The sequence below is a fragment of the Sphaeroforma arctica genome, assembly GCF_001186125.1.
Source record: "Sphaeroforma arctica JP610 unplaced genomic scaffold supercont1.1404, whole genome shotgun sequence".
In the NCBI taxonomy this organism is placed as follows: Eukaryota; class Ichthyosporea; order Ichthyophonida; genus Sphaeroforma; species Sphaeroforma arctica.
In genome coordinates this window covers 1-10,784 of record NW_014039154.1, presented here as the reverse complement: position 1 = coordinate 10,784, position 10,784 = coordinate 1, and the positions used below count along the sequence as shown (strand labels likewise).

The window sequence follows — 10,784 nt, the reverse complement described above, 5'->3', positions numbered from 1 at the left end:
CGCCGAAATATGTCACCCCAGTGCACAGTATTCAAGTGCAGCTTAATCTGTACATCTTCCTGCTTCACTGTTAAATGATCTCTGTCGATTTCTATGACTCAGAATAGTAACATTATAAAAATGCGTGTTTAGATGTCATATAACTCGTGATTTATTTATTATATAGACTATAGACCTTTTACTTTTTTAGTGTACATAAACCGAGTGTAAGCTTCATATATATGTTCACACTTAGTAGATTACTATGCTACGCTGTGCATATGTGTTGTGCATACACAAGGACTGTTTATCAATGTGTTTGTAACCTTTAGTATTAAATATCGTCACTCATACTAAATAGCAAGCTATGTCAATACATAATATTAAAATGCTTAGGAAATTATACAAGAGAAATAATAAATATGTAATATATATATTTTAGAAAAATAGTAAATATGAGAAATGAACGAAATATATTTTTAGGAAAATAAAAAATAAGAAATAAATATGCCATATATTTTTCATAAATATGCCATATTTTATAAAATAATAATACTCCTAATTTAAATATGTACATATATTTGTATTTCCTTAAAAACAAAATACGTGTATAAAACGTTGAAAATAATAGTAGGCACTTTTACGTTTATTTGTATATGTTCCTCGGTCTGGTCTCTCTCTCTCATAGACTCAGTCTCTCCTCTCGTGAAGACGTGAACTAAGTTTTAAAAAAATGAACTCGAGTGGAGTCGTGGAGCCGCTCCCCGCCCGAACCCCCTAAATATTTGTTTAAAAATATATAGATATATTTATATTATAGTATACATACAAAATGAAATTCAGGGTAAAAATATGTATTTGAAGTCAGAACTGACAAATGTCAACTGTCAAATGTCAGGTTCCTGACGAGCAACTGAATCTCAGAATCTGAGATTTTTCTGGTAGAAGAATATAGAACATATTTGCGACAGAATGCCACCGTCTTAAAATAACTAGCGGCGGAGAAAATTCGTGGAATAGTACAGTAATTTCCAGGAATGGCGCTGGATCTCCTACACTCCAAGACTCCCCGAGTCCCAGAGGCCCAGAGGCCCAGAGGCCCAGAGTGAAGAGCTGAAGCCTAAGACTTCACTGGAACCTGGGTTCTGGGAGCCGATGAAATAAACACAACAAGAATATACAATATTTCGTGTGTATTATTTACCATCTTATGTGTAGTGGTGTCTGTGAATCGTGTACAATCCTCCAATATCAAAACATGTCTGATAGAGTGATATCATCTGTTTTGAGAGCAACATCTGGCTATCCCGAAAGCCCTCGCTTTCGGGAGCCGACTCAGGTCTGCCACCCAATGGTGTCTGCTTGCCAGCTGGATCGTGGTTGATTGTAAATAGTATTGTTAATTGTACGATGGCCCTCTGTGGCCTGCTGTAGTATACTGTCGCTTGTAATTTGTACCCTGAATCACTAATGAAATAGAATAATGTGTACGCTACCACGAACATTCTATCAACAATTCAACATACACATTGTATATTTAATAGTAATGAAAGTCATTGCACCGTACAAAAATTAAAATATCCGATACAATACACTCACAATGATAAATGGACAGCAAAAATACGAGTACCTCGTCCTAACGCACGTTAGCAGCGGGGACGACAATGTCTTGAACCTTGTGTCGCAAACGGGCTGTGCAGGTATCGTACGCAGCCTTGTACAGCGTGGTAGATCTCACGCTGCTGCCGGCACCAAAACAACCTCATCGAGGGGTGGCGTAGGTAAAATTTCCGCAGGGGGGAGCAGGCGACGCTCTGTGACAAGATCCTCCTCTATTAACCGCATGCGTAGTATAGCCACACCCGTTAAATGCTTGCGCACCCAAACACACTCTACCAACGGAATTAATATCCTAACACAGGCGGGTAAGCTCGTCTCTAGTTCACGCACACATCGCACACTGCACAAAGCCGACTCGGAAGCATTCGAGTGGAAGAATGGACATATGCGAGCCGTATCCTTACTATTAAACACAGACGACAGTAAGTTTAATGTCGTGATGGACCCTATGGAGGCCCTGGAGTGGGCTATTGAACGGGGGTACTCTGGGGTTGTCTCTGCCTTCGCACGCGATACGAAAACTTCGGTTCAAAATCTGGTTGAACCGTTCTCAATGTCAACGGTGTATGGGTTGGATCGGTCGGTGGTTTCCGGGGTGCACGTGGCCATGACACAGAGTCGTGTCCGCAAGTAGTCAGTTGACCATACGTAATCAATAATTAAACGCACACAACACTACAGCGCATATAATACGATATCTACACGACGAAAGCAGTTGAGATGTTATTTTTATTATCCGTGTTAATTTCCATGCATGTTTATGGCTATTGTAAGTGGACTATAAATGATGAGCTGGGTTTAGAGCAAGTGATCTAAATTTGTTGCGAGGTCATATTATTTCCCATGACAATGACACTGACACTTACCCTTAGACATCTTTTGATGCCAGATAATGCACAACACACAGAACAGCATATATGCCACAGACAGCTGTGATTTGCAATCACCGTGTCCATATCTCAGTGTAACTTATGTTGTCATATCTCAGTGTAACTTATGTTGTCATATTTCAGTGTTACTTATGTTGTGCATATGCCAATGTAGGTTGTAGCACCTAGCTGGTCGTTGGTCTTCTGCACAGTCGTAATCATTAACCTAGGCATGCAAGTGTGCAGGGAACATGTGATGATACGAATCTGTATTTATAAATTCGTTGTAAGCTCTGCGAGACATCAACCATCATCGTTTCCGTTCAAAACGTACACGGCATCATGGCGCGATATATTATTTAGCACACAATTTATTTCTTCAATTGTAGTGAGAGCAACTTAAAATTCTCCGAAATCGGCGCCATAGCCGAATACGGAATTGATGCGCTTTAAGTAGTTCTGCTTCCAACCGTCTTTAGTTTTATCTGCCTCCGCTTTAGGTACTCCCTACAGTGATGGAAGTGATCACAGGTTGTTAGTTAGTTAGCTAACTAGTTAATTAGTTATGGTTGGTTGGTTGGTTGGTCAGTGAGGTTCAGATAACACGAGACGAGTGAACACACGACCAATTGCAACGTGTGCAATGGTGGATCCGAATACAAAAGAAAGATCCTTATATACGTCCAGGTGTCTCGATAGTCACACGAACCAAACGTATCAATAAACGACACAGAACACAACACCTGAACAAACAGTAGATACCCATCCATTGGAGACGTAGACTCTATGGCGGGTGAGCGTCAATACCCCACACTGAGCGCAGGCGATGTGCTTGCATGAACACACCCGAGTCTAAATAGCACCAACACAAAATCACAACGTTACCACAAATGTAACATGGCAAGGACGTCTTCAGGCTTACTTCATGTGACAGAAGGGCACCAGTGCTCGCATATACAATAGACCAGGTACAGGGGATGACGGTACACCCACCCCAGGACCACCTACACTAATGACCCTATACCAATACACTCTACCCTGCACACCCTACACCTAAACCCGTAGGACACAATATTTTGGTACACACCCCACCTACCTTAGATCACCCTACCCTAAGACAGCCTACGTTAGTACACCCTATACCCACCCAAGTATATAATATATATATATATATATTATAATGAAAAGACACACCCACAGCACCCAAATGTTATGAACCCATTTATGTACACACATGACATAAGCGAGCAATCACAACACACACACAAATCCAGATGTTATGTACTCAATAGTTATCAAAACAAACCATATATGTACTTCAACACCCACCCACAAAACCCGATGTTACGTACTCAATAGCCATCAATACAAAAAAATATGGACAACAACACACACCTATATATAGAAACCGTTTATGTATACGCATCCGTATCACATACAAACATAACCGCAACTGCAAAGCGAAACAACACAAATGCACACCCCAACATAGACCCTAAACCCCTAAAACATACGGATTGATTGATGACCACAGCCGTTGAGCTGGAGCCCTGGGCGAATGTAATGGTGACTTCGGAGTGATGTGTGCCATTCCATGACGCGAATCGCCACTTCTGTTTGATGAGTTTGGCTGGTTCCTGCACAAAGAATTAATTGGCAACATGATTGAATACACCAAATACATAGCAAAAAGAGGTTAAAATAAATGAAATAATGAAGATAATCAGGACTGTTTAATTGACTACACTAAAGATAATCAGGACTGTTTGATCATTTTGGCTGGTTCCTGCAGCATGGATTAAATACAACACACCCAAGATATTCAATACCGTTGCTTGTATATATCGAATTCTGGTCATAGAAGATCAGAACCAGCATGTGTGTTATGTCGTACTATCAGTCCATGTGCTTCGTCGTGTTCCCAGTACGTCTTATGTATGGGTCGTATCGCTAACAGTACGTGTGTTATGTCGTACTATCAGTCCATGTGCTTTGTCGTGTTACCGGTACGTCTTATGTATGTGTCGTATCGCTAACAGTACGTGTGTATGTCATAATATCAGTGCACGTTATGTCGTCGAGGGGTATGGTTACACACAACACGTCAAAGACCTATCATATAGAAGACAAACAGCTGGGTACAGTCGAAGAGATAATCCTATGGGTGCTAAAAACCTAAAATCCAATACTATTCCACAAACTACTTTCTCAACTAATAGTCATCCCGTTGCCTACAAATATATATGTACACTGACAAGCCTATGGCACCGAGCTGATTGCTTCTACATCCATCATATACATTCATATGAGTTTGTGCCAATTAAATACATACACTACAAATACATATATGCCATGGCCGATTGAATAAGTACGCTACAAACACATACATCTATTATAAGTACACTACAAACACATATACATCTATAAGTACTTGCCAATCAAATGGATACACTACAAAACAACTAGCAAGTATTTGTCCATTGAATAGATACTCCTAAGCATGGCGTCTGCGATCACATACCAATTCCAGGAACTCGCCCGTCACATTGCCACCGAACAGCGCCCATTTCTCACCAACCTTCGGCACCATCTACATAAAGAAAGTGTGCACATGGTCAGTTGTGAAAAAGACACGCTTTGTAAATTAATGCAGGATACACACACAGATCAAATAATAGGAGTAGATGATAATGCACAAACAAACAATATATATATCTACACACACACACACACATATATATATATCTATATCTATAAATATATAACCACAAATGAGCGCGCATACAACACATACACACACACATAAATATACCGATTGCGATTGATTCAGTAATTTATTTGATATGCCCAGTTTACACACAAACATAAACCACACATGTACACGCATACAACATAAACCAGACATGTACACGCAAACATACACCACACATATACACACAAACATAAACCACACATGTATACGCAAACTAAACCAAACATGTACACACATGCATAAACCACACATATACACACAAACATAAACCACACATGTATACGCAAACTAAACCAAACATGTACACACATGCATAAACCACGCATGTACACACAAGCATAAACCACACATGTACACACAAACATAAACCGCACATGTACACACAAACATAAAACACACAAGAGTACACAAGCATAACCCACACACGTACACACAAACATAACCCACACACGTACACACACGAGTTCACTCACTAGTACACCAGGTACCATCCCATGACACCACCTACCGTGATGGGTGACTGCACCCACGCCTGCACCTTCTGTGGGTCTGTGAACACACTATACGCATCCGCCGCACTACACTTAAACTCCGCCTTCACATCGATCGTCGTCGTTGCGCCGGTGCCACCCGTCCCGTTTTGTCCTTGTTTGGCGGCTGGTTTGGTGTGCGTGTCTGGCGTGTTGTTGATTGAGGCGGGCGAGGATAGGGCTTGCTGCGCCAGCTTCTCTTTGGTGAGTGTGGGTTTGATGAGGTTGGTGCTGTATTCGTTCTTTAGATCCTTGAGCCATTTGCCTAGTAGTTCGATGATTGCCTGAGGGTGTGTGTTTGGGAGGGGAGGAGGGGGGATGAGAGCAGGACGGATGAGAGAGGTGTATGAATATATACGATGCTACATATATAGGCACAGTAGTAGGATTATACACCCGCGTGAAGAGTCAGCTCTTTCCATGTGGGGAGCGAGCATGAAAAGAAACAAGTGATCCGAGGACAACCAAACGGCACACCACAAACGATGACGGAGACGAGAGATTGCGACACTTTCACATTTCACATTTGTACAAACAGGTATGCGGTACACACCCAAGCACGAAATGAACATTAGCACAGGTCAAAACGGTAGATACATGGCTAGTCATGCAAGAATGCTACGCACAGTATATGTTAATATATATATATATATATATATATATATACGTGTGCGTGTTGTGTTTGTGTGTATACATATATACAATATATATCTAGATATATACATATATATATATAATATGTGTGTGTGTGTATACTGTAAACACATACCTTCTTCCCCTTGGTGCGCATGAGGTCTTTAATAGATCGGCTTTCATTTGTTTCGTTCTTAACTGTCACTTGCACGTCTATTTCGTCTAGGTCGTTCTCTTCACTCAGATTTGGGATTTCAAATTCCCCCTCCACCTGCGATGAATGGATGTACGTTATAGTTGTTGAGTGACTTACAGCGTAGGGGTAAACTTCATCTAAGCTCATAGACCCTCCTCGAATTCGCTGATAAATATGACATTGATTCTTGTTTTTTTCTCATACACACAAGTATATATATCTATATATATATATATATATATAAATTCATATACACACCTTAACACCATCTATAGACGTGGTGGACCAGCTGCTCTTAACCTCCAGTTCGTAGAAGAAGATCAGCTTACCCTTTCGGTTGCTTGCTGTGGCCTCTCCTGTGACTGTGATGTCTGTGCCGCATACCACATCAGCTAATGGATCCGTGAAAAGCATGGTGCCGTTGAAGAGCTCCCCGATGCGCTTCTTAGACCTGTGTGCGTGTGTATGTGTGCGATAGGTTTAAGTATATACGGGAGGTGTGGTATTGGTGTATATGATTGCTTCCCATAAAAACAATAACCCCCGTGTAGTATTTCAAATGATTTCATACCACTGGATATAATTTTTTTTTGAGCAAGTGCATGTACATGTACGTGCACTATATATATATATATATATATATATATATATATATATATATATATATATATATATATATATATATATATATATATATATATATATATATATATTATATATATAAATACATACTATATATATTATATATTTATGTGTGTGTAAATACACACACTCCTATATATATATATACATATATATATATATTTATATATATATATATATATATGCAATTTACACACCACTCGATTCCGCAGAAGCCTCGTATGAATCTGGCACCCCGTAACGAGCTACATGCACAAAATCATACACAATTAATGCCAATTAAAATACTGCACGGAATTCTACTCCACTGATAAAGTGTGAATAGTCCTAAAAATAAATACAGGGGTGCAGGTGCTTTTGGACATACCAGGGTGTGCAGTTCTTTTCGCTCCAATGCCAGTTGTTCACTGTAGAGAAATATAATAGGAAAGTAACAACGATAAATTTAGTCCTTGACACATAATTTCGGTCCGTGAAAAAGCCTCCCTTTTCGGACACCCGAAAGAAACTATAGTGTGTCAGTAATGTAACGCCACGACCATATTGTATGAAGTGTATATCAACAGATACAAGGGACACACGAATAATTTCAGTTTAAACCTCCGACAACATCATGTGCATATGTATGGGGACATACGGAAAAGAATAGCACCTTCGCCATTAGCTTTAACGCGCCATAAAACTCAGCCATGAAGGTGTATGTATATAATAAAAATTGGAACATCATTTTGGAGCTCAAGACAATTATCTGAGCACATAAATCAGGCATATCCAAATGCGTATTTTCTCGGATAAATTTAGGCAGGTACGTTTAAATCAATATATATATATATATATATAATGCCTTATATATATTTATATGTCTTATATATATATATATACAATATATATATATATATATATATATATATGCGTGTGTGTGTGCGTGTGTGTGTGTGTGTGTGTGCTTGACTTGAATATGACAATGTAGACTTAAATATGCCAAGGTGTGCATTGATTCAACACAGTCACTTTTGACGACATGGGCAGACAGATGCATCAAGTTTGTACGCTTGGATATTTCAATTAAAATTACAAACAACACACTGGGCCACGTAAATCATGCCATTTGTTGAATCAGGTCTTTCCTCGACAATCCAACGGGCATCGCCCTCTCCCCATTTAGCCATCCTAGATAAATATTATTACTACAACTACTGTGTGTGTGGATAAGCTCTATATACCGAGGTGCCTATGAGCGCGAGCGCTTTATATATATTTCTAGTTATTTACATCTATTATGTACTGTGTACTGTGTACAGTATTAGTACTGGATGTAGGGCGCGTGGAATGGCCAGTTGAGCGAATGGATTGGTCGTACAGGCTGGTTGCAAATTCCCGAAAATGAGATGTCACTGACAAACTGACTCCTCTCACCCTGTCGTGTAAAACCAGCATCAATACGTTTCGCGTTTGAACGTATAAACTTGCAATATATAATTTACAACGGGGTGGCCCTATAATTATTAAATAGGTGCATACTCGAAGCCACAAAGCTCAAAGTGCTGGATAGTTTCCAACGGTTGGTCCGTTAATAGCGTGCCCAATAGGTCGACTATTTTCCAGTACTTTCTCCCGTATAAAGGTTTTTTTACACTTACCGTTACTTTGGGTCACCCGAGGCCGAGAGAGTGACATGGACTAATTTAACTGGACAACTTTAACATGGCACATATGTCCCCAATGAGCCGATGCTAAAGCTCAAAACGTTATACGTTATAACGTTCATGTTCCGAGAAAAAAACGTGTTGAATGCGTTCAACTTCTATATGTTTTCAAAAGCTTTTGTCAAACTTTAAAAAAATAGGGTCCTTCAAAATTCCCAAAGTTCGGTCCTTACGCTCCGAATCCAAATACAAGTAATCGTGTAATTTTTTTTATAATACCCTGGGGCGATCATTTGGCGCCAAATGGCCCTACAAAAAGCCCTTCAGGATATTTATTTTTTCAAGTTTTGGCCGACACAGGGGATCGCACTATTTTAGAGTTTAGGGTTTAGTAGAATATGTACGTTCGCACTTCGAAGGCAATCGAACCCCAGACCGAAGGACAACCCTCTCTCTTTCTCAGTAGTCTCTACAGCGAAGAAAAATATTGAAATATGTAGAATAAAAATAGCATGAATGTCAGAACTTGCACATTTCCAGCTTGGAGCATAGTTGAATAGTGTATCACTAATCAGACAAGGGGCGTTATTTTGCCATTCGTACCCTAGCTCTGGTTATGGGCATGAATGTACTCGCGCTAGCGAGGAGTGCAGACACCGAGAAAACGTTCGAAGAATGCTACAAGGAAAGTATAGACACATATGGCACGCTACAACTCGATGGCTATAGTCTACCTCCACGATGGACTGAATTAATGGTTGTGTACGAAGGCACAACGGAAAATGTGACATTAGACGCTGCGACTGAATTTGATAGACAAACACACGCCGCGGCATGTGCAGACGTATGTACTGCAAGTGGAGAATGTTTTGCTTTCTTGGTAGCGTTCAATGAACGTGTACAGTAGGAATGCCACTTGCTGACGATAGGCAACTTGTACGAACTAAAAAATGAGGAACGGGATGGAAAAACCGCGCCGGGTGAAGAAAATTTCAAACAATTATATTTCAAAGATGATCATCCATGCACTGACGGCCAAGAGATCACATACAAGGCTCTTGTTTACGAAAAGTTTGTGTATCAACAAATGGGATGCATGGAACTTATTAATGAAGGGGATGAAAGTGATTTTGAAGATATCGCAGATCTGAATGCACATAGAGACCAGATTTGCACTGAAGGGACCGAGTGCTCGTTCATGTCTGGCATTTTGGGTTACCAAATCAATGGATGGCATGATATGATCAGAACATGTGAATCGCAAGAAACTGTAGACAACGCCAAAAGGCAGAAGGAAGAGCGTGACCAAAGGGAAGCACGCGCGGATTCGGATATAGCCAGTGGTGTTTATAATGGGCTCACCGCTGGTGTCTACACCGTGCCAAACTACAAAACACTTCGATCAAAGCTTGGAGACACTGGATTCGAATACAATAACCCAGTCCTCTCTGAGCGAATGAAGGTAGTTGTGCGGATGGATTTGCCATGGCTGACGCATACGCATGGCAGGGTGCAAATGCTTGTGATGCAGAAGTGTAATGCATGGGCTTTACGATTGTGTGGCAGAATGACTACGCGGATGCCAATATGTGCTACATGGTGTTAGGGCTCATTGAGTTCTACAAATATGAATTGGACGACTACTCGAATAGTGTATTTGTTGGACAAGTATTTGTTCCGAAGGAATACACGAGGTGTCCAGACAACGAAACGTTTATATACTACGCTTTACAGGATAAGATTAGAATTGAGGGATGTAGGGACGAAACCTCGAACTCGGGCCAAGTTCGCTAGTTATTCATGTGTAATATAGTGCCCCAATGACATTTGTGGACCCTACATAAATCAATCATGAATGTCACACTTGACATTGTTCGTTCAATCCCGTCGATCAATAGGGGCATTGTATGTGCAATG

General features: G+C 40.3%; 3 protein-coding genes across 3 annotated transcripts; 2 read left to right on the top strand and 1 right to left on the bottom strand.

Moving 5' to 3' along the window:
• Positions 1 to 1,386: 1,386 nt before the first annotated feature.
• On the top strand, positions 1,387 to 2,294 carry SARC_10819 (hypothetical protein). The gene has a single exon (XM_014295124.1). The coding sequence runs from the start codon at positions 1,580 to 1,582 to the stop codon at positions 2,231 to 2,233; it is 654 nt and encodes a 217-aa protein (XP_014150599.1). The 5' UTR covers positions 1,387 to 1,579; the 3' UTR covers positions 2,234 to 2,294.
• A 432-nt stretch (positions 2,295 to 2,726) lies between these two features.
• SARC_10818 (hypothetical protein) lies at positions 2,727 to 8,483 on the bottom strand. The gene is made up of 8 exons (XM_014295123.1): positions 8,327 to 8,483; positions 7,589 to 7,628; positions 6,838 to 7,030; positions 6,520 to 6,654; positions 5,729 to 6,034; positions 4,990 to 5,058; positions 3,983 to 4,105; positions 2,727 to 2,975 (listed from the first exon to the last, which is right to left on the bottom strand). The coding sequence occupies exons 1-8, from the start codon at positions 8,388 to 8,390 to the stop codon at positions 2,868 to 2,870; spliced, it is 1,038 nt and encodes a 345-aa protein (XP_014150598.1). The 5' UTR covers positions 8,391 to 8,483; the 3' UTR covers positions 2,727 to 2,867.
• A 1,000-nt stretch (positions 8,484 to 9,483) lies between these two features.
• On the top strand, positions 9,484 to 10,473 carry SARC_10817 (hypothetical protein; the record flags this gene model as incomplete). Its single annotated transcript, XM_014295122.1, has 2 exons — positions 9,484 to 9,711; positions 9,775 to 10,473. 2 exons carry the CDS (start codon positions 9,484 to 9,486, stop codon positions 10,471 to 10,473), a joined length of 927 nt encoding a protein of 308 aa, XP_014150597.1.
• Between the last annotated feature and the right edge of the window lie 311 nt (positions 10,474 to 10,784).